General features: G+C 32.0%; 1 protein-coding gene across 2 annotated transcripts in view; it reads left to right on the top strand.

Moving 5' to 3' along the window:
* LOC108911373 (arf-GAP domain and FG repeat-containing protein 1) overlaps nt 1-25888 on the top strand; it is a 115783-nt gene that overhangs the window by 68351 nt on the left and 21544 nt on the right. For both annotated transcript variants that reach the window (XM_018716293.2, XM_018716294.2), the window contains exon 2: nt 365-921. In XM_018716293.2, coding sequence (XP_018571809.1) covers nt 365-921 — 557 coding nt within the window. The remainder of the gene's footprint in view (nt 1-364; nt 922-25888) is intronic.

Raw genomic sequence — 25888 nt, 5'->3', positions numbered from 1 at the left:
CCGTTATCAAAACACTAGCTGTAAAATTGACTTAAAAGTCAAATGTGGCAGTTTCTTTGTTACTGAAAATAATAACAATAATAATAATTTTATTTTCCTGCAGGTTACACCCAATTACAGGAAAAGCTAAACAAATTATAAATATAAGGTACTATGTTGTAAGATATTTTCAAACTACCTATATGAAACTACTAAATTATTAAATAATAAATAATTACATACAATATACTACTTCTGTCCTTAATTGTTTGTTCAGGCACAAACAACCATGTTTTTGTTTCCGCATCGGGCGTTTATTGAAAAATTTGAATTGAAACATTGTTTATAGATCTGAATTAGGCTTTATATTATGTGTTTGTTGCAGACGCGGCATCACACCACCACACAGAGTCAAGTCCATCTCGATGGCGACGTTCACCAACGAGGAAATTGATCTCCTGAAGAGCCGGGGCAACGACTACTGCCGGCGGGTCTGGTTGGGTCTCTACGACGGCTCGCCGCCTCTACCCAGCGGCGACGAGCAGGCCATCAAAGACTTCATGGTGGAGAAATACGAGAGGCGCAGGTACTACCTGGACCCGGGGCTCAGCAAACCGGAAGTGACGCCCAACAACACGAGGCCGACGTCAGCGGCGCAGCTAGTTTCGGAACCCAAACCGTTCAAAGCCAACGGCGTGGTCCAGAATGCGCACAGGACGAGGCCGGAAGTGAACAGGAATCATATAAATAATAACAATAATATCAATGGATCTGCCGTTTTCGTGGCCGACTTCGATAAGGCCGATATCTTTAGTAGTACGGGCAGTAGTAACAATTCGCAGTCGTCGAAGGTGCAGAATGGCACGTCGACGTCGTCCTTTGCAAACTTCGACAACAACCCAGTCTTCAGTAATACCAGTACAAATACAACCACCACGATAGGTAAGCAATTTTTTTACAGTTTATATTGCTTTGCAGATTTCGAGCAGATTTTTGCATTCGGCATAACTTAGACAATAATTATTAAGTATTAGCTTTGTCTGTACAGAACTATATAATACCAACTATACAGGGTGTTCTACAAGCTCTATATGACAAATGATAGCTACCATCTGTCAAAGTTTGTCATAGAGCTTGTAGAACACTCGGTATATTAAAACTGATTATTCTAAAACATATTTGACGCTTTTCGAAATATTTGAATGATAAATTTAAAATTCAAATTCAATTGGACTGAAAAGAAGTAGATTTGCGACATACAGGGTGCGTCAAAGTACGATATCTCCGTTATTATAGAAGATTCCAAAAAAAGTTACCTATTTACAAAAATTGTTGCCAACTTAAAACTGCACATTTTAAAATTATTTTCTTACATACAGATTGTTATGTATTACCAGGGTGAACCATACACAATTTTTTTAGTGGGACACCCTATATATTATTTCAAATTTAGATTAAGCTCATATATCCCATGCTTCCAATATAGGGTTTAACTATGTATATATACAGGGTATTCCAAAAGTTATGGTCCATTGTATACGAGAATCATTCCCAGTTCAGCGTCCTGTATACCCTAATCAGAACAGGTTAACAATCATTTTTTGCAGGAATAACTTTTTGATATTGATACAGTTTTACGAGAAAGTGCTATTTCTTTATTATTGCAACAATTGAATATAGGGCGAGCCAAATCTCGAGCACATTGATTTTCTAAATTTTTTTAAATGAATCACCCTGTATTTTATTTAAAAATTGAAAATACACTTTATGTTTTTTTTTTTATAAAGCCCTAAAATCATCAATTTCTGAGACATTTGCCTTTTAATAACAAAAAGAAAGTTTTTAAAAAATTCCTATTATAACAAGTTGGACGTGGGCAAATGACAGTATGACAAATTGGTATAATATGAATTTTTTACTGTCTTTTTGTTATTAAATGGTAAATATCTCAGAAATTAATGATTTTAGCTATAGGGAACGTTTTATAAAAATAAAAGAACGTAAAGTATATTTTCAGTTTATAAAATAAAATTTACAAAATTGAGAAAATCATGTGCTCGAGTTTTGGCTCGCCCCATATTCAACTGTTGCAATAATAAAGAAATAATACGTTCTCGTAAAACTGTATCAATATCAAAAAGTTATTCCTGCAAAAAATTATTGTTAACTTGTTCTGTTTAGGGTATACAGGACGCTCAAATGGGAATGGTTATGGCATACAATGGACCATAACTTTTGGAATACTCTGTATAACATAGTTAAATCCTATATTGAAAGCATTAGAGAGATGAGCTTAATCTAAATTTGAAATAATATATCCCATTTAAAAAATAGTATTTTTGGTTCACCCTGGTAATACATAACACTCCGTATATACGAAAATAATTTTAAAATGTGCAGTTTTAAATAGGCTACAATTTTTGTAAATAACTTTTTTGATATCTTCTTTAATAACGGAGATATTGTACTTCGACGCACTAATGCCGCACCCTGTATGTTAGCCCTTATTTACATATAGCCCATTTTGAGAAAGTAGCCTCAATATTCATTGAATTCAATCATTAAAATTCCTACAGGTTGTTTCATATGGTGATTTCAAATTATTTTTTCTGATTTGCTAAGTTACTATTTACCACATTTTCCGTTATCGTTACTATATTCACATGATTCTATTCTACCCATTAATCTTTCGTTTCGCCTAGAAAAAAATGATAAAGACGTAAGTTGCAGGAAATTTTTGACTGTCTTAAAAATATACATATATAAACAATTAAATGTTGCATTTTGGAATTATAAACTATGCAGTGTTTTATTAAATGAATCTCTCTGTATTATGTTGTTTTTTGAATTCCTGACTCATATCTGGTTAAAATGATTGTATTTGCTTTTATGGTTTGCATAATATTTTGTCCTGATTCTGCACAGTCAAGATTGCCATTGAATTAGTAGTATGTGGGTGTATTTTCCACTAAAACATTTAAATTACAGGCCATATAAATTATTAGATGGTTCTTATTTATAAAAATGTCCTTTGTCTAGAACACCATATAGTTTATATTGTATAGTATAGTATTATTTGAATGAAAGGTATTAAATAGTAAATTTAATAGGGGTAAGCATAAATATTTATGCAAACAAGTGTGAGCGTACTTCCGTGGAAATAGTTATTGTTCTTACAGTATTGAATACTGAACATCACAAAAGAAAAACAGAAAGGAAACTTAACCGTTAACATTGCGTAACAAGAACAATAGATAATGTATAGGTATATAAATTGCAACAATAGAACTAATTAGAGCAGCCGTAGCAGGCAGAATGAGGAGTTGCAGTGCATAAAAAAGAAACAACTAAAATAATAATATAATAATGTTCAATAGAAAATATGTGTTTAATAGTTTTATTACATATTTTAATATTATTTCATTGTTAGAGGTAACTACATTTATTATACGAAACATAAGTGGTAAGTGGAAAATGCGATGTCGTCCTGCGAACAAATAAATACAAAAGTTGTCTTATTCAGGTATTTCCAGAAGGAATATTAAAAGTAAATCGGCGACAGTAAACAAGTTAGAATTTTTTAACTTTTTAAAATCGTATGATTTAATATTAATATAATTTAAGATCATCGCTAACAAAAAAAGACGTTTACAATTATAGATTACTTCAAGTAAATCATTGATAAAAGAAAAAACGACAGCGGTCTCAAGTTGGAGCTTTGAGGCATACCTGAATTAGACTTGTATTGAGCAGAACAGATAGTGTTATATTTTATAACAAACGTTCGATTTTTTAAGTACAATATATTCAACATAATTAATTCATTAGAAGTGCCATACATATATAATTATTTCACAAAACATTGTGATTTACTTTATAAAATGCTGTGTTTACAACATCTACTTGAACAGCTTTTTCAAATCCTGAAGAATGTCTTGAGTAGATACAAGTGTACAGAATTTGTTCTAAAACTTTAACTGCAAGTAGTGCAATCTGCCTACAATTCTGGATAAATTTTTTATCACTAGATTTATAAATAGGCGATACTAACGACGGTTTCCAATACGAGAGAAATACTGGTATGATTTTTTAAAATTAAAGTATACGCAGTGATTGATTCCATGACTATTGACTATATTTATTGTAGAGTGTTACAAAATATTGTGTAAACTGTTAAAAATAATATATATGATGTAATTGTTGTAATTAAAAAAATGAGAGGATTTCGAAGAGTGGTAAATACAAGTGTAGGGTGTTCTATAAAAATACAGATTTCTTTAATATCTTCTAAATACGATATGTAGCTGTTTCTTATACCTACATTTCTTTGAGATTGAAAGAAAATTTCTTAAAACTGCCTTTATTTACTGCCTTTTTCTAAACGAAAATTTAAAAAAGAAAAATATATATAATAGATATAAATAAAATAATAAACTTTAGTATTTACTGCCTTTTTCTAAACGAAAATTTTAAAAAAATATATATATAATAGATATAAATGTATATATTGAATCTGAGAAACTTAAACAATTTCATCAGGTGTCGAATTTGGTTTATATCCAATTCATATTATTTTTTTCTTTTTTTAGATTTATTTTACCTTGTATCCTTATGCTAGCACACATATCTGTGCAAACTTTCTAGCATATCTCCTAGAGGCAGCCTTCAGTGCTGAGAAAGCGCGACTGGTGTGCGAGAGAGAAAGGAGAATAAAAGGACATGCTATCTCTCTCGCTCCGCGAGCTGATTGGTCGGGGCTTAGGTGCAGGACGGATTGGCATGGAGGGAAGCACGCACCGACGAATCCGGTTCTCGGAGCGAGAGAGATATCATGTCCTTTTATTCCCCTTTCTCTCTCGCACACCAGTCGCGCTTTATCAGCACTGTTGGCTGCCTCTAGGAGTATATGTTCGAAGGTGCAAACCGATGGATTTCCCATCTATACGTCAGATAAATCTGCACAGTTTGTTCTGTGCAGATAAATCGATGGTAGGCTACACACGATAAACTGTCACGATAAATTTGCACAGTGCAGATAAACTAAGAGAAACCGTTACGATTTATCATTAGAACGTTAACACTAATGTATTAGTACGTTGACATTATTTTTAATGATCTTTCTGGATCCCATAACTATTAACGTTTCGGTTATTAATGTCCAATAAGTGCGCCTACTTATTCAAATTGAAGATCGTATTAAAAAACAGTTCAGTAATTTTTTAGTCAGTTTATTGCAGATTAACCCATTTAATACTTACATAAATGAATTTGATAGATTATTAGTAGGTACTTATCAGTAATTGATTATACGGATATATAGTGTGTCATATTTTGCGATACAGATCTGGTAAACAGTAAATATCTACATACCACATAATTCCTTATTTAAAAAAAATGTATACGTTACGGTGAGTAATACAAAAGAAAGTAAACCATCATCGAAAGTGCTTCCTAAATGCGATGACCCACTTAATTAAAAGTTGAAATTCCGCCGAACGCATTTCAAATAATTAGTAGAATGTATGTGCATTGTTATTTTTTTTCTTAGCGTCTCTAATTAATGAGACTCATTTTTAAGTAAATACTTTTGTTGTTTTTGATATGATTCATTAACATTTATTGTGAAAGGGAGGGTACCTAAGCGAACGGACTTGAATAAGAATATGTTCTCTAGAAAAAAAAATTGAATCACCCTCTTAGTTTTTAAACACATTAAGGGTGTAACGCGCCAAAGATGTGTTGCGCCAAACTCGGCCATTATTAACAGACAAATAGAGCGACATCATTTTTCCTAAATTCTTTCATACAAATTTTTAAAGCCGTTAAACACAATTATTCATTCAAGAACTGTTGAAATTATAGACTTCATGCTTGGTGCAGTGCAATTCCTTCAGTAGCGGTACATGGATCTAAAATTTGAAGGAAAATTAACCAGTAGCGACGCAATTGCGAGGGACTTAAAGGTTTACAGTGTGAATCTTAAATAAAAAGTTATTTGACTATTTGATGTCATAGTAAATCTTCTTTTACAGATTTATCATTATCTATAAATTCTTTTATGATTTTTCATAGAATACATACCTTTCATGTTAAAAGTTCTCTATGACATCGTTAAGAGTATTATTAACAGCTGTATCTTACATTTACGCTATTAGATAACTGCACTGTACCATTTGATCAGTAGTTTTGAGAAACAACGATCTAAGATCAGATGGATCACCAACACCAACAATGTTTGACGTACCAGCAATCAAGGACCAAAAGTAAAATTAAACGTATTAACAATGTCTTTTCAGACACTTTAACACAAATTGGTGTACTTTCTTACACCGACAAAAAAAAAGAATTGCAACCGCTTGTACAATTTTAGATCTATGTACTACAATTGGTTGTGATCATAGCTCCAAATTCAAATCAAGTTGCCATGCTTTCGCGATAAATGGAAGTTTAAGACAGTTTTCAAAGCGATTCCGAGAAATGTCAGTTGTGAATATGGAGCGTTGGTCAAATATTCAACGTTCTTTTGCGGTTGAAATTTGATTTTAAGAATAACAGTTCTATTGTAACCACCCAGCGTCTATTTCGTCGTCACTTTCATTTAAATCCACGAGATCCAGTTCCGAGTCGAATAACAATTAGAAAGTGGGTAAACAAGTTTCGTCATACTGCTTCATGTGCCAAAGAAAACAAAATGAAGAACTAGTTCGGTACACACACTTGAAAGATACTTTTCCATCCCTACAAAATTCATGTCGTACAAAAATTACTGCCACGAGATTTTTAACACACGTTGACTTTCCAAGGCGTTTCAAAGCGTTACTTGCTGAAAGCCTGGTATCGTTGATTGCTTGCTGATATCAGATAAAGCTCATTTTCATCTGTCAGGATGTGTTAACAAACAGAACTTTCGTGATTGGGCGACGAAAACGTTACTGCAATATCAGCCTTTCGAATTTTTGAGCCGTTTTTCTTTGAGGAAAATGTCTTGGCTGTTCCTGACACAACGTTAACAGCAGGTATTGCGTAAATTTAAACAACTTCGTAATATTGATTTGGATATTCGACGACTATGGTTTCAGCAGGACGGGGCCACTTCCCATCCCGCTAGGAAGTTTATGGCAATTCTGCGAAGAATGTTTCCAGATCGTGGTTTCTTTTTGTACCTAAAGTGTTTTCAAATCGATCGCAAACTTTGAACGAACTGATAAATAACATTCGGACGAATACTAACGCAATCCCAATTCAAATGTTGGTCCACCGTGTATATAGTTTTTTTTTTAACTATATCAAGTTAGAGCGGATCGTTAGCAATAAAGGAGAATACCATCATTAATTGTGTCATGTCATTTATTTCCGTGGCGATTGCATTTAATACTCGAACATTTAATTTGAAGGAACACAGGCGAGAAAATAATTGAATTGCACAATCTTGAGAGAACAATTAAATACAATTTTACCTTGATACACCTAAATTGGATACACGTCTGTTAACACGCTGTTGTTTCATAATTCACATGTCGGTAACGTGGATTCCCGCTTTACCTCATCGCGAGAAAATCTTGCAATTTCAGGAAAGTATAGGTATTACACATTCTCCACGAGAAGTAATTATTTGATCTGGGCAATTATTTATAGCTGTTATGTAACCGGCGCGATTGTTCAGTTTTTTTTGTCTTTTTTATTAGCTTGTTTTATTTTCGACGCCCACCAGTACGTGACATGATATCCGATCTAGCATTTAACGTGAATCTTCAAATTAAATGAAAAAAAAAAAAGTAAATATATTAGTCAGTGCATAGTGGAGTAACTTCACGTGTTACATGTCAAATTAATGTCAGACGAACGCTGCGTGCTAGCACGCCTCGTTGTCTGTCGCGTTATTCAATTATTTCGTTTTCATTAATTCTTAGTGTAAGTACTACTAACATTAATCGCTTATACTATTCGTATACAGTACGCGCCTAAAGTATGGAATAAATTGCGTAAAAACGAAACAATTTTTTTTTTTTGGGAAAAATCCTCGAACAGGTCGACTTTTAATTTAAAAAATACATATTTTAGCATAAAAGGCGATTTTCAACCGTCATTTGTTTTCGAGTAATGACGTCATCGACATTTTTTTTAAATAGCAACCCCCTATTTTTTTTCTTGATTCTGAAAGATCGTTTCATTGTCGATCCGACAGTATTAAAATGTTGCCATCTTACATAGGAAAGTTTTCGAGTAAATGACGATTGAATGTTAGAAAACCCAAATCAATTAAAATAAAGCAAAAACGTTATCAAATTTAGTTTTTCGAAATGCCTGAAGTTTTTTATGGATCACGTAGGTGTAAATCTTTACAAAGTGTCACTGTCATACCGACTTTCTAAGTATTGTAAGCGATATAAAAATTATTGTTGAATTTAAAGTATTATGGCACATTTAACTGTCACACAAAGAATTGAAATTTTAATTCTTATCGGATGCGGGGATAAGACTAGAACGCAGCAGGAAGTTTGCGATTTATTTAATGAAAAACATCCAGATCGCCGTATCAGCCAATCAACAGTCAGTAAGATAGAATCTAAATTTAGAGAAACTGGCAATGTTGTAGATATTCCAAAACCTGGACGTCCAAGCGTTAGTGAAGATCACAAACAGAACATTTTGATAAGTATGGTAGATAATCCTCATAATACTTCACGATTGGTTGCATTAAACAATGAAATTAGTCAGACCACAGTGCTACGTATCCTGAGGCAGGAAAAATATCATCCCTACAAAATTCAACTTGTGCAGGAACTCAATGAAGACGATCCCGACCGCCGCTTACACTTTTGTGAAATTATGATGGATTTATGTCAAGTAAATAGAGATTTACACCGGCAAATACTTTTTTCAGACGAGGCCACGTTTTGTCTCAATGGTACAGTGAACCGTCAAACTTGCAGGTATTGGAGTCGGGAAAATCCTCATTGGATGGCAGAGACACATACCCAACACCCACAGAAATTAAATGTGTGGGCTGGAATAGTTGACAACAGAATAGTAGGGCCTTTCTTCTTTGAAGGAACCCTTACAGGAGAAAGATATTTAGAGTTTTTACAAAATGACCTTGTTCCAGCGCTTGCAGTAATTTTTCCTAACGATAATGACCCTGATATTCCTGATGACACCATATGGTTTCAGCAAGACGGTGCACCTCCGCACTATGCGCGCCCTGTTCGAGATTTTCTGGACAATTGTTTTCCTAGGAGGTGGATCGGCAGACGAGGACCGATAGAATGGCCCGCGAGATCCCCAGATCTTACACCCCTGGACTATTTCTTATGGGGCTACTTAAAGTCCAAAGTGTACGTTAATAGACCACATAATTTAGAAGAACTCCAAAATTGTATTATAGATGAAATACACAGAGTTACCCCAGAAATAATTCATAATGTGCAAGAAGAATTTCTACACAGACTTGCGTATTGTCAAGAAGTCGGTGGGTGGCAATTCGAACACTTAATTTAGGTAGAAAACTTAATGAATTGTATTTGCTTGACATAGGAATTGTTATTTTTTTAATGAATAAAATTTACGTTTTCTAACATTCAATCGTCATTTACTCGAAAACTTTCCTATGTAAGATGGCAACATTTTAATACTGTCGGATCGACAATGAAACGATCTTTCAGAATCAAGAAAAAAAAAAATAGGGGGTTGTTATTAAAAAAAAAATGTCGATGACGTCATTACTCGAAAACAAATGACGGTTGAAAAACACTTTTTATGCTAAAATATGTATTTTTTTAATTAAAAATCGACCTATTCGAGGATTTTTTCCAAAAAAAATTGTTTCGCTTTTACTGAATTTATTCCATACTTTAGGCGCCTACTCTATAACTAGAATTCTAAATATGTTTTCCACAAAATTTTGATTGTTTGACTAAAATAATGACTACAACACAAATTAACCAAAAAATAATATTATGTAGATATCTGGAAAGTCTTCGTTTTCGAAATACAGATTGTTAAAAATTTCGCAAAAAGTCCTCTATCATATTATCTGTATTGGTAATTATTGCTAAGAGAATAATAAATCATCATAGCGAAGGGCTTCGGGACATATAGGAACTTTTTTGTTAATTTGTGTCGTATAAACCGCTATTAAAGTTTGGGAGAGCATTTTACTTATGTATGTATTTTTTTCCATTTTCGTGCACATCTTTGAGTCGGGTATTTTAGAAACGGTCGATCTAATTTTAGAAATCGTTCTCTCAATTTCATCTTAGTAAATTTAACTTGGGAAAGTTATTTGTATTTGTAATTAGACAATTATCGTTCAGTAAATGTTAATTAAATGTCATACTTGGTAAGCTTGATTTTAGAAAATTATAAAATATTTAAAGTACCTAGCTATTTTAATTGTTATTACTGAGCGATAATTTTTTAGCTGTGTAGTATGAAACCATAATAATGGAGTATTGAAGTTAAATTTAATATTTGCTGGTATCTTTCTGAAACATAATTTGACAACATAGTCAAAGAACATCGTCTTCATCAAAAGTGAATAAATACTTCCATAACATTATTATAAAGAAGCGTAGGGTATACTGTTGCATATCTCATAGAAAAAATTCCGAAATATTTTTTTGAACTGATTTTCTGAAATACCCAGTATGAACCGCTTTCTTAAAATTATTGCATGAAATTTAGGCAATACACCTAAGTTATATAACAACTTATAATAAAGAATATAATTTATAACAAATTGAATTAATTAATATATGTTCAGTTGCGAAAAAAGCATATTTATGTAAAACCAAGAAATAGAAACTGATGATTTGAATCTGTTTGAACTGAGTGTAGTGAGGTGCAAAAAACAACATGCGTATGCTACAATAAAATAGTTTACATTTTCAGAATTAAATTCATTTTGATACACGTTGACCCTTTCTGAAAAAAAATTGATTAACCTGAAATGACACTTGACACTTTTTGTAGTAATCGTAATAAATTATCACCATAAAGATGGTCATTGTGAAATATTACCATCAAAGTACTACTATTGGGTAACATTGTATACTTGCCAATGCACATTAACAATTTAGTATCAAGTTTTATAAAATAGTCTTCAAAGTTTCTGTGCTTGATGTCATGCCATTTCTTTATTTTTTTTAACAGAAAAAGACTATCGAAAGATTTTTACAACAAATACCTACGTTAAAACACCTCTCTGTTCTTTGGAATTTTTTCTTCTGTTATTAAGAAGATCAAGGAATCTCGAAAGGAAGACCATTTGAGGTTCATTCCACAGAACTGATTCAGAATGGTTATGAGGGATTTACATGATGTATGACCATAGTAACATCTGACAGTCACGCATCTGCATAAAGTTCGTGTTTCTTATCAGACCTTATATTGAAATTAGATCTCAACAAATTAATATTAGATCTACTACTTTAATATTATCAGCGATTGGTTTAGTTACATTACAAAGACGAGTATTCATATTTTCTTAGTTCTCACAGGGTTGTAAGAAAAGTTAGTTTAGTTTAGTTTTTGTCATACTATAAGTTCCACATTGTGTATCACGCGTTTTTCGTATTAGAAATACAAGATCAGTCCTTTAACTTTTTTTTATAATTCGGATTTGATCGGTGTAATAATACTGCTGCTAAATTTTATATTATTTCATGTTAACGGTAGTTATAGAACAAAAACAAACAAGACAAACTGAAATTGTATATAAAATAAAACACCTATAAAATAAAGATTACACACACAATTCGTTAATGGTAATTTTTTTAAACTTTGTGTAACTACCAAACAGTTATATTTTGCTTTAGAGTTTATTATGCTTGCCATGAATGAAAAAATTACGAAATATGTTACATATTTTAAGAAAATCCTGCGAAAAAAATGATACAAAAAATGAGAAACGACCCTATTCGTCAAATACCTAAGTCGGCAACTTTTTGAGGCCTCTGTTTACCAATAGAAGTGATACTGGTTTTACCGACGATATCTAGTTTTTCCTCTTATCATGTCAGCGTGAAAAGGGGCTTGCGAGGTTCAAGTAGAAGCTCAAGGATATATCAAATTTAGTGATGAGCGGTCACTTTATAAATAACCAGCGAAATTGATCCGAGCAATAATAGCTCCTTTTTATAAACCCATTACTTTTGAAGTGCATGCCGTCGTCAGTGGGTCATTTTCTTTTGTTAGCGCTCCGTCTGCCTCAATCGGCAAATTTAATTATTCCTTTAGTCGGTTGTCTGATCTACATCTACGTGCCTACGTGCGTGTTGACGTATTTTTATTGCATCAATAGATGGTGGTTTTTACCATAGATGTAAGAAAAGGGAGATAAGACGTATAGTTCTACGCATCCTGACAATTTCAAACTCCTCTCACCGACCACTACCACGCTATTTTGTTATTGACCAACTCGGGTGTGCAGTAAAGTTATACTAGGAGTTTAGTCTATTTTAAAATAATAATTCCTCCATTTAGGTTACCCAGTCGCCGAAAAGAGGCAGCCTTTGCGCAGATAGATTAGCCTTTGTTCTCTATCTCTTTCAACTTCTTTGGTTTTTACCTGTTCTGGGCATTCGGAAGTTCTCACCGCATCCCCTTGCTCCTTCGGCACATTATGTTCTTGTTTTTGTATTCATAAGCTGTGAGCGTACAGACAGACACATAGTTTGCGCTTCTGACTGACGCGTGAGAAAGAACGCATTCGGCTAGAAGGAATAAGGCGTAGTCCCGTCGGTTTGGAATAGAAGAATTTCCCTTGCCATATCTATGCGCATTTCTGGGTGGAGCTGTCTCAGATACAAACTTATTTGTATCGATCTATGTATGCGTTCACGTTTCAGACACAACTTAAATTTTCTGATGTCTACCATAGATGCGAATGATGAATTATTGTCAATAAAAATATCGGAAACGCAGCATTTTAGGACAAATTTTGTTGTTACGCTTTTTTTACACAATTTCAGCGATATTTAAAATATTTTCCTAAAATTACAAAAAAAAAAAACCGAAACCTTATAAGTAGGTATATGTTAATGTCGATCCACAATTTTAGTATAGTTGTTACAATGTCGATTGGAACCTGTAAATCTTAAAGCACAGGACCGTATGCACTTCTCCTGAAATGTCTTCTTATGCTTTGGCCATGGTGTGCCTCGTAATTTATACTCGAATAGCAATTCGATAATTGGTAAACTAGTACGCCTGATGTAGAATTGACGGCGGCGCGCTGGTCATCAAAGCAAACCTGTATTGGTCGACTAGGTCGTAAATCATTTTTTTGTATGGTACACGGGTACACTTAGCTTTGCCGTTTTGCCAGTGCAGTGCAGAGCATTGCTTGGCGGGGTATGTTGTTGGTATAATACGTATTATTTATTAGTTGATATTATTATTTGTTCATATCGTAACCAGTAAAGGGTAATAGTTATTAAAATAAATGTTATATGTAATTATCTAGTAATTTAGCGTGGCTCTCTGGAGACTGTTTGAAGCGGAGGATAACGAAATAACTCGGGAAAATCCCCAAATAGTGGAACCGGTTTTTGTTGAAAGTATCGAAACAAACTCAGAGTGTAAAAACAAAGATTTACAAGTAAAATGTGAACGTATTATATTAAATATATATGAATGTTTGAAAATTGAAAATAGTGAACAATGTGATAAAAAAAGTTAGGAAACGGATTAACCAATTAACTAAGATATCCAAAAAAAGCCAATTTATCGCGTAATTAAAGGATTGATCACGGTACAAAGAGGAAACGGAAAAATACAAAATTACAGAAAATTTACGATTTTACCAGATGTAATGGGGCGCACAATTTATAATATGTATAAAGAAAATAAAGTTCCTACTTTAAACATGATTCGAGATAAATTAAGCGATTATCCTGATTATAATTATAAATCTTTAGATATTTGACGACATGCTTTATACAATGCGATTTTAAACATAAAAAACTTGACAATCGTATGGTAATTATATGGGAATATAGCTCGAAATATAGTATATCTAGACGAGACAGGGCTAATTTTTTCTGAACGTCTATGGATTCCGTAGAATTTATGAGTTAAATGTTTTTGTGCGGTTCCAATTGAGATCGTAACAACTATACTTGTAATTATAGTTTCAAAATGAATAGGCCTTTTTATAAAGAATGACATATTCTTCCAAGTTCGACAAAAAAGTTTCATGTTGCGAACTATATCCGTGGACATACTGTATGCCCTAAACACCTTAGTTTTCGCAATGCAGGATGTTAAATTTTTTGAAACATAGTAGTTTTAAGGCATGTACACTGATATTTAACGAACGATGGTTTGTTATACCATGGCTGATCGAAGCAGTTAGCAATTACTTAGCATGTTCATTTCTTCCAAAGGTTTCGCCGTTCTTCACCGTCCGTATCTTGAGAGGCGACTGCAAAAGTTTCACTGGAAAATGAGTCATTTTCAACTTAGTACCTTTTTTAAATCTAAAATCTTATCATGCAGCAAACATCTATAGAAATCGTTTATTACTAATTTTATTTTAAATACAATGCCGCCATGAAATCATTGGCGTATATTTAATTTTTTTTTTAAGTAGTAAGTACTCCTTAGAAAATTCAAAGTTTCGACGTCAATGATTTTTGTGGGTTTTTAATGACAAAATACGATTTAAACATGTATTTTTAATAAATAGGCCTTTTTGCGACACTACTTTTAGGATTTATTCAACTTGTTAGATTTAAAGTAACTAAATTGTTTGTTTTGCATATAAAATATATATTTTTTTATTTGGAAGGAAATTAGGAATTAAATACACTGCCAGTTAGTGGCAGTAGCTCCACCGGTTGATGTAACTGTTTACAAATTCAGCGAATTTTTCCCTTTACTTAATTCAATCACTAGACTAGTTTCATCAGTTTACTCAAACATCTTCTTACACATTTATGTAAATGTTGCAATCTTGTATAACTTTCAGAGTTCATACGAACTCGTTTTCTTGTTTTTATTCAGAGAATCGCCTATAGTTTATTTTGTAAATGCAACTGCAACTCCTTATTATAGTTACAAGGCTACTAACGTTACGTTGATTCCAGTTAAGGAAACTATAATAAAAAAACGAACTTTTGGAGAGTTGTCAACTAATCGAAGCAGAAGTTACATTGATTATGAAATCATATGTGAATATGTTTGCACAAAATGATGCGAAACTTTGGGCGGTTGTTACATACATTAGATTTCGTTTCTGTTTTTTTATTTCGTTGTCAATGTTTAGGAAAAGTCAAATTCCTAAGTACTTTCATATCTGAACCTGCGATAACTGCCTTTGATATCGACATAATAATTCAGATACAATTGTTTCAATCTGGTATTTCGTACTATGTATCGTGTAGGAATTTTTATTCAATGTAACCACTTCCTTGACAAATTTCAAACGGAGCAGATACATTCAGGCATTTTCTATTTCGTTGAATCGTTCCAATTTGCTCCTCGTAATATTATTTCCATATTTAGTCCTACGATCGTATTACACACAACATAAGGCTGTGGTTACATTACGTACGCTAATCTTGTTTGTGGGCAATGTCAGATTAAAACAAATACCTGTATACGTTGAACTGTTCTATCCATGCGAATAATTTTTTAAGAGTCATATAATTTCGTCCAAACAGTCTAAGTCAAATCTATTTCTTTGACCCATCATTGTCACAAATGTCATATTATTCATACGAACTAAATGGTGGAATCAAGCTATTTTAGACGCATTAGAAATTCATACGAATTCGTAACTGTCGCCTTCTACTGGAACATACCTTTCCTCTACTCAAAGCTATGACGCACGTTATTAACTTTATTTTTTTAATATGCGTATTTAAAGTCAGAAATATATAATTTTACAAACATTTATTTATTTGATGTTTAAAATTAATGTACCCTCATTATGTTTTAAAATAAAGTAAGCTTTCACAAAGAGATTCCGATACAAACTCAGGAAGTAGATTTGCAGCACGATAAAAATAAAATGGTCCAAATTTGGACTTCCGCTTCGTTCTAATTATGAATTTGGTTTTTACTTTCTCATTAGTGAGTGGATGGAAAGTCTGGTTTGTCGTCAACTTTTCGGTTTCGTTAATATGGAGTAGTTAGAAAATGTTACTTTTATCTACATATTTTTTTGTGTAAAGATTTTTATCTGTGAACCAAAAAAATATGCGATTAAGATTAAATCGATAAAATTCTTGATCTGCCTGCCATTTTCTAGTAAAACGTATAAGTATTAAAAATTTCATGCAAGTTCGCCTTTCTAAGAACGGTTTTTATTTGCTGACACCGTATTTGTTATTCGTATTATGCATTGCAAACATGAACCTTGTAAAAATCATTTACCTTTCGTCGCTAATAATTTAAGTATTAACTAATTTTTGCACGGCCTGAGAATAACAACTCATTCCATTTCCGAGTTTTGATTTTAATTTCTAGTTTCAGTAATCAATAAGTTTTTTAAGCAAAACGTGTTCTGTACTATTTGGATACATCTCCTGGTTCCGTTTTGATCATCATTTAATCAGCGCCTGGTTTTACATGACAATAGGAGTACCTAATAAATTTTTTTCAAATTGACTACAGTTTTCAAGTTTTTTTACTGTTTTCAACTTGTCACAGCGAAAACGTTAGTACAAGCGGCTCTTTTATTTTCTTGTAATTAGCTAGGAAATACTGAAAGTAAATATTCTGCTTTTATTTTTTTAAAACGTTCAAATATAAATTACTATATACAGGGTGTTTCAGAAAACATGAGCCAACGCTTGGGGGCAGATTCCTAACCTAAAACCAAGATTATTTTTCATATCAACATGGGTCCGATTTCGCTTCGTTCCTTAGCTACAGGGTGTCAATGTTTTAAAATAAAATACGTTTTTTCCAAAAATCTAGGGAATTAAATAAACTTTGGACAACTAACTATTTACAACCGAATACACATTCCTAGGTATTATTATGTCGAACATGAATTACAGGTCCGGCCTTACTTCCAAGCCCTTGGATTCAATCAAAGAAAAAATTGGTCTTGCAAGTATGTCCGGTCCTATAACTTCATGTTCAACATAATAATACTTAGGAATGTGTATTCGGTTATAAATAGTTAGTTGTCCAAATTTCATTTAATTCTCTTAATTCCTTTAATTTAATTGGAAATCTAGATTTTTGGAAAAAACATAGGCATTTTATTTTAAAACTTTGACACCTTCTAGCTAAGGTACAAAGCGAAATCGGACCTATGTTGATATGAAAAAATAATCTTGTTTTTAGGTTAGGAATTTGCCCTCGAACGTTGGCCCATGCTTTCTGAAACAACCTATATATTTTGAGGAAAACACCCAAAATTTGATTCTTTGTCACTATGATTTTAAACAGATGAGAATATGGTCAAAAGTTCTCATGATTTCCTAAATATAAAATAGTTTCCATGTCTCATGATTTTGCAATAAGGAAATTTTCATTGAATCTCTTCCTGGTATCAAAGTTATGATTACAATAAAATTTAATACATTTTGTATTACGAGTTTCTGTCTAGGTATTATAAAGAACCTTGTAAAGAACAAGAAAACAACCAAAGACGCTTTTAAATAAAGGAATTTTTCAGTTTTCATGGCAAAATAATGTTAATTTATTCAGAATCATTATCTGTGTAGTTGCGGTTTCATTAATAAAATAGACGGAGTTGTATTGTATATCTGCTGTGATAAAGAGTTTATAGAGCATGTTAGTCCGAAATACACTGTCATTATCGAGATGAAAAATGTGCAAAACTGGAACAATTTGATAAACATAATTATTTTATCTACTTATAGACAGCATTAGAAGGTTTTGATCTACTGGAAAGAGTAGGATCATGAAATAGAACGCGAGACCCATAAAAGTAAAAAAGTCGCTAAAATGAAAATATGTATCTCGAATTTCGATTCGTTATTCTTTAATTTCATAATTTTGATAACGATATGTGAACCAAAAACTTAAGGTCATTCTTTTATATACATTTGAATATACTTGTTGTGGTTATAAAATACATAAACAAAAGTTAAAATAATATTACAAACTTGAGAATATTCGTTAAAATAAGAAAAAATGTTCCTACGGTCATAAACTCTGCTATAAATGCTATAAAGACTATAAAAACAATGCTATAAACAAATTTTTCCCAATTAATTATTTTATGAAAAATTCCAATGGTTTGAAATAAAATTCATTTACGGTTCGAAGGGGGTAGTTTAGAGCTTGGATATTAGAATAGTTTGGACAACTTTTTTTTAAAAAACGGTCAGCTCGACCAGATATTTGGGCAAAGATGTATTTATGCATCTGTAAAAGTTTAATTATTCACAGGACTTTTACTTAAACGAAATATAAGTTTGTATCATTTTATAGCAAAGCAAAGTGGGAATTGTCGAATTAGAAATATATTTAAATAGTATTGTTCCCCAAATTGTTTTGAAATCTACGTGTCACAATAATTTTCATCATTTTCTAACAGCTTGGCACTTAATCCGTGGCCTAGCTTTCTATGTTCCTTCCTACATATTTCAATTTTTTGTCATTTTTATTCGTCTAAAATTAATTATTAAAATAATGTAACATTTCATTTTTTTATATTTGAAATTATATCAACGAAGGACTTCCACTTTTCCCAAACCGCAAAAATACTAACCTAACGTTAAAACAGTCATTATGAAATCTCACTCGTTAAGGTCAAAGCTAGCGATCTGTAGCACATTGACAAAAAACTGACTACACAGACGGATTTATTATCCTAAAAAACTTATCTGTACCAAATTTAAGTGCATTATGGTGTTTTTTTTTTTAAATAGGTGCGGCTTAAATTTTATTTTAATGAATTATATTTGATGCCCTGTACCTCAAAACCAGAAAATGATAAAATAGGGCTATTATCCTAAGGAAAATGTCATTTTATTTTTTGTTGTTCTACCAGTCCCTAACTCTATGGTACCTTTTTCCAAAACACGGTGTATATCCAAATATCTCGGAATAAGATTGGGTCTTTTTGAAAAAAGATTAGCTTCTGTTCATTAAAATTGTTCATACTTTTCGAATTTTTCAAGGAGAATTTTCGAAAAGATTCAAAATAAACTAGAACATTTTAACAGCTGTGGGTAAATAAAAATCAATTTTTTTATTTATTAATACGTTCTTTAATTTTGACGAGTTTTATCAGCCTTCCAATTTTAACACTCTGTATATACAGGGTAGGAAAGTACCGATGGTCTATCTGAAGTTACGTGAGAGCGATAAAGTAAGCCATAGAAATCCATGCGATAGAGAAGGATGGCTATAATGAAGGGGTCTCATAGTCACCGCCCATTTCGCCCTTTCACAAATAAGATCCACTTCTTATTTGTGGAAGGGCGAAATGGGCGTTGACTATTAGACGCCTTCATTATAGCCATCCTTGTCTATCACATGGATTTCTATGGCTTACTTTATCGCTCTCACGTAACTTCTGATAGACCATCGGTACTTTCCTACACTGTATAAGTAAGTATGACAAATTTAGCAAATTATGAACATAAAAAATCACGTGACTATAGTTTTACTGTAAATACTTATTTAATAAATTAATTTATCATTCTTCCTTGTCTGTATAGTACTCATAGATGTGATTTTTTTATCAATTTCAGTAACACAACGTTTACCTACTTATAAATCATTTAACGGTAACGTTTTTAGTACCCTTTTAATATGTTCTAAGTAGGTACGGTAGACAGCCCATAAAATTAGATTGTTTAACCTCAGCTCAGACTAATCTTTCGCTAACCGAGAATAAACTTAATTGCACTTTTTAGGTGCCACTGCTTTCAAGGAGACTTGGAAATAAATAGCGGCGTTTAATTTTCCCATTAATCCCCGACTGAACAATGGCATTAAGTAACCGACTGACCCCTTTAAATTAAGAGGCCTTGACCCGCGAATTTCGCCTCTTTTTTATTGATCTCCATTTACGTTGTTTTTTTTTAATTTCGGTTTATCGGTCGACAGAGTCGGAAGTGTGTATCTCGTGGAGAAATACGGCGATCCGGTAGGACTGTTCCGCTCGGTTCGGTCTCAAAATGTAACGACTTGTGCGGTCCGGTCGCCGTCTGAAGACGTTTACAGTCTGTTGCACCTTTCCCTTTTCCAAGCTGTGTCGCGATGTCTCCTCGTCTCCGTTTAGAAATTTCTACGAAACGTCTAGTCTAGACGGAAGGTAGTTGTCGTTTACCTATGTGCGCAATTTCAGTAAGTAGCATATATATTGAATGAGAAAGAAAGGTAAGTTAGGAAAAAATCTGGATCCAAAGTAGTAAGCAGTAGTAAGTCTCTTAAATAACTTAAACCACAATTTTTACAAGTTCTTAACCTAAAGTAAAGTTGTGTATTCTTTGCATGGAAATTGTACGTTTCTCGATTTGTCAGTTTCCAACTTAGGCGTTTCTTTCGTGTCATATGCGTGCTAATGGGAAAAAAGTGTAATTATTTTCACATTTTAATTATTCCAATGAGCGATTGTTCGTAGCCAATATGTTAATAATAAGGGTAGTCGTAAACCAGTAAATTTAAGAGACCAAAAATGTATGATGATTGATATTTATCAGGGAATTCGAGGGAAACGCGGATATGTCTGAGAGTGATGCTGTGCAAATATTCACTTTAGCAATATTGTCTATAATTTAAAAACGGGCGAGAGTGTAGAAAGCAAAAAAAAACCTCTCGTAAACCGATAAAGTCAAAAACTAAACTAAAATTGTAACCAAATGAAACAGTGAAGTATTCGGCCATTTCCGTTTTATATCAAGCTTGAAAACGGTCAGCATATCCGTTTTCAAAGGCGACATTACAATAGAACAGCGGTGGCTTACCTCCGCTGCACCTCGGAAGCGTTCGGAACATGATGGAATTCTACTTAAATTTAAACTGTTCACGGTTTAATTTTATTGTTATTTTATTTTTTATTTATTTTGTATTAATGTAATAAGATTAAGAAATAAGAGTGGAAACATACCGCATTTATGCAAATCGCTATTTTAATTATTCTAAATCTGTACATACTGACAGTAGTATAGTTCAGCTGAACTAGGTCAATGTCAGAGATCATGACACTGAGATTCACAATTGAAATACACTGCTTAAAAAAAATAGTAACACAATTGTTTTTAAAAACTAGAAACGATTTAAAAAAATGTCATATCAATTAGTAATTTTCTACATATCAATGTTGGTTAATACTATACTAATAATAAATGAAAAAATTGAAATATTTTATTAGAAATATAGAATGTTTTTTAATGTTCAGCGCTTCGATCACAGTGATTTAATAAATAGTGACTTTAAAATGACACGTCGCTAAGTTATACAAAAGCAATCTGTTTTACTAAATTTTTAATCATTGGCACTTTCCACAATATAGGTTGATATTGTTGTAGTGGCATGAAAAATTAAAGTGCATATTAAAAAACTAATTATAAATCAACCATTTATTTAAAAAAAAAGTGCATTTCAAATTCGTATTAAGGGGAACAGCTACTACTATATTACTCCCACTTAAAGTTACACTGCTAATTAAAGTTACACCCTGTATATTTTACTCATATTTCGGAGTGAAAGGTATTGTTGTAAGAAAAACTTAAGACGATTTCTATATCGTATTAGAGGACTCTAATTACTACACTACCAAGTATCTTTAACTCAGAATTATCTTGCCCAGATTATTTCTGTACACTATATTGGTATTATTGTCCAGTTTATACTGGGATTGCAGTAAATTAAATAAATCACTACAAAATTATCTATTGCTTTCTAAATGTTTCCTTTTATAATTGTGTATATATTAGGAAATTAAAGAAGGATATTATTAATTATTTTACTATTTGTAATTTTTGTATCAATACCTGTAAGGTAGAGTTAATTTATTTTGTCGTGCTGTTACGGATGTACTAGATATTTCACTAGCGGTCGAACCTTGTTCTGGCTTAACCTTTTCTTACCATGCAATGTATGTACATTCCTTTCGGGCAATGTATTTAAATTTAGTATAAAACGTTTCTCTGTACGAGTAGTATACAATACTTTTAAGACATTAACAATCCATTAACATGCAGTTATCTTCTATACTGGTTTTACTTTTAACAGTATTTGACTCTAAACAAGAAAGTTTCTATATTTGTTCCAATAATTGGTCATATCCAGGACTACCAATTTTTTAACTTAAAATCAGTCATGATGTCAGCAAACCACAAATTATGATAGACAAACTAATGCAAAAAATTAAAGGGTTAAAATAATTTCCGAAAATTTTCCGTGATTTTTGAGACTATATTTAGGTGAAAAATGGTCCTATCGGGAATTAAAAAAAAAAGCATTTTGAAGCTCTAAGATTCTAGTTTTTAGATCTTTCGGTCGATATTTTTTAGAATTAGATTTAGATTTTTTAGAAGCTACCGTTATCACGCAATTCTAAGAAATAGCGCGACAAAAATATTTTGCAAATTTTATCAATTAAAATGTTATTTGCGGTAAAAATGTAAGAAAACCTCAAAAAACATATATTTTTCAATTTTAATCATTATTATGAAGTGTTTAAGCCCAAAAAACGTGACCCTTAAATTTGTTTCAAAAGTTACCGTTTGAAACAAAGAAACGGTTAGCTAGACCTCCATAAAATTTCACAGGGTTCTTCTGGGTATATCGAACTGTAAAATTCAATTTTCTAAAAAAACATAAATTTTAGCCCTTTTTCCTGTTTTTTAAAATTCATGTAAATGATGAAAAGAAATATTTTTTTCCGAAATGTTGCGGCAGGATGTTATAGGAAATTTATTCCAGTTTTCAAAACTGCCCTTCTATTCTCTGTACGATCATTTGTCGCCGAGATATCGATGATTGAAGACAAAAAGATCCTTTTCCATTAAAAGTCCCATATTTCGATGAAAAATGGTCGTATCGAAATTTAAAAGAAAGGGAATTGAAGCTGAATAAACAAGCTATCTGGTCCATGCAATGGCTTAGCTGAAAAAAAGTCCGTGGACTCAGAAAAAAAAAAGTTTGCAAAATTTTTTTTTCGCGCTATTAAAATTGCGTGATAACCGTAGCTCCTAAATAATTTCCACCGAAAAATCTAAAAATTAGAATCTTAGAGCTTCTTAGAGCTTCAAAATGCTTTTTTTTTTAATTCCTGATACGGCAATTTTTCACCTAAATACAATCTGTCAAAAATCACGGAAAAATTTCGGAAATTCTTTTAACACTAATTTTTTGCATTAGTTTATATGAGCTCTAAGAAATTGTAAAGAAGACGTATTATAGATGTATGTACCTATACTTTAAAATTGTAGAATGTGACTAAAATTGTTGCTCAGAAATATAGCTTAATAAGTTAATTATAGTTATTGCTTTTTTTTAAACAATAAATATATTTAGTTTACTGACAGATAACCAAATATTTTTATATTTAATAGCATTATCTACCAAATTGGCTTCTGGTGACGTAAGAATCTGTAGCGATTTACATTGTAGATAGATAAAATGTAAAGATAGATACAGTTGTAAATATAATAATTAATTTGACGAATAAATATGTACTCTTATGAGTAAATATATGTACGTTAGGTATCGATTATTATTCATTATTTTCAAATAGTTCTGAGTAAATATTGTGAATAGCTTCATTATTACTGTCAAATCATGAGGTTGTTGACTCTGCAGGGTCGAAGTATGAGTTCACGATTGTGTCATATTACATAAGTTGAGTGGAATACGCATTTTTAATCCATCGCATAGGTATGTAATGTTTTTTTACCTACTTAGAAAGAAGAAATGTGTAAAAACTTTAAATGCTGCTCTAGAATAAAGCACTTTTAAAAGACACAAAAATTTTGCAAAGAAAACTTGTTCGGAATAAGGAGATATTAAATACAAATTCACATCGTTCTTTTTTTTAATTGTATTTTATCAACATTTTAGATATTTACCATAATAATGATATTCTCTAAAAGTGTGTTTTTTGTGTGGGGGCATAGTTAAAATGGCAGTAGCGATACTAAATCTTTTGCAAAATAATAGTATCATGAATATATTTAAAATATTGTTACTATCAATTTCATAATAAACATGATAAAGCTCCTATAATAGTAAAGTCTCATTTAGACTGAAATGCACTTTAAGTGAGGATATGGTCATTCGATTTCATAATCAGCAAAATCTTTTATAGCCAAAGTATGTACTAAAGTAAATAGAATTTGCTGGCTATACGGAATCTAGGAATACTTTGATTTTAATCTAATACTTATAGTCCAAGCATTATAGAGAAATGCTTTCCGAAATTATTACCTGGACAAAAAAATATGACCGTATAGAAAATTAAATTTTAAATTGAGTTTCTTGTTCTTTAAACTTGATCCAAAATGGCGAACATGGTTAAAAATATCGCATAGTTGCAAAAAACGCTTTTTCTAAAATAACTAAAAGACGCTCTCGAAAATTGGCTAGATCTTCTCAGCGAATAGCTCTACAGTAACGATTTTCGGTTTATTTTCTTCGTAAAGAGTTATATTATCATGCTAAAAAATGTTGACGATTTTATTAATTTTAAGGATCAAAAAATGACTGAAAAAGTTATACTTTTTTTGGGTGTTTTTTTTTCAAATAGCTATTTCAATTTTTATTTTATGAAAATGACTTTTAAAGAAATAAACTGCTGACATTTTTTCACGAATTAAACAAAAATGTTTTTCTACGACCTTCTGGAGCCGAGATAATTTTTTAATTAAAAAAAAATTTTGAGGACGCAATTAGCATTTTACAACGATGCGCTTGATGCAGGTTAATATTGAATACTTATATTTTCAAACAAAAAATAGGATATGTTTACTTGATTTTTAGTATTATTATTAATTGAGTAATAAACTGAATCGTGCAAGCGCAGAGTGCGTCAGTTGGACCGGACGGAGAAGTAGGGGGAAGCGGCGCGTGCTGGATCTGAAAACCGATGACGTGCAGTCTAAATGGCACGCGCTTGCAAAATCTTTGATATCTTGGCTTCTGGACCACGTACAAAAATTCTTTTCTGGGGCAGCTAAACACGAATATTATAGTCAATCTCGCCTTACAAGCAAAATAGTCCCGTAAATGTTGTTTTTATTTAACTTACATTTTTTGCATTTATCGTCATTTTAATAATTAATAATATTACAGTATTTTTCGTGTAATAACTTGATTTTTTTGCTTCATTAATCATACTGACGTTATACTTGTTGCTGGCTTTTTAACAATTACTTGCATCATTTCAATAATTAATTTTGGTGCAAAATAAGTTTAAAGAATTTAAAAATATTTAATAGTTATACATGTATAAAATATCTATAAAATTATTACAATGAAAACTAACAAGTACCTATCCTATATATATAAAATTATTTATCGAATGAAATTATTCTTTTCTTTGTCGGATTGCCTTTTCATTCATTTTAATAAACGTAAAAAAAAATGTAAGTTAAATAAAAACTAAACATTTACGGGACTATGTTGGTTCTAATGCGACAATGACTATAATATTCGTGTTTATCTCGTCAAGGTACCTCAGATTAAGTACAAAAGAATTTTTGTACATGGTCCAGAAGCCGAGATATCAAAGATTTTGCAAGCGTGAGCCATTTAGACTACACGTCATCAGTTTTCAGAGCGAGAGCGCGCCGCTTCCCCCTACTTCTCCGTCCGCTCCAGCTGACGCACTCAGCGCTGGCACGTTTATTACTCGAATACTAATACTAAAAATCAAGTAAACATATCCTACTATTTTTTTTTTAAATATAAGTATTCAATATTAACCTCCATCAAGCGCATCGCTGTAAAATGTTAATTGCGTCCTCAA

Source organism: Anoplophora glabripennis, unplaced genomic scaffold (genome assembly GCF_000390285.2).
Source record: "Anoplophora glabripennis isolate ALB-LARVAE unplaced genomic scaffold, Agla_2.0 scaffold582, whole genome shotgun sequence".
NCBI lineage: Eukaryota > Metazoa > Arthropoda > Insecta > Coleoptera > Cerambycidae > Anoplophora > Anoplophora glabripennis.
Note: the sequence above shows the minus strand (reverse complement) of the source record. Positions and strands in the feature narration are given on the sequence as shown.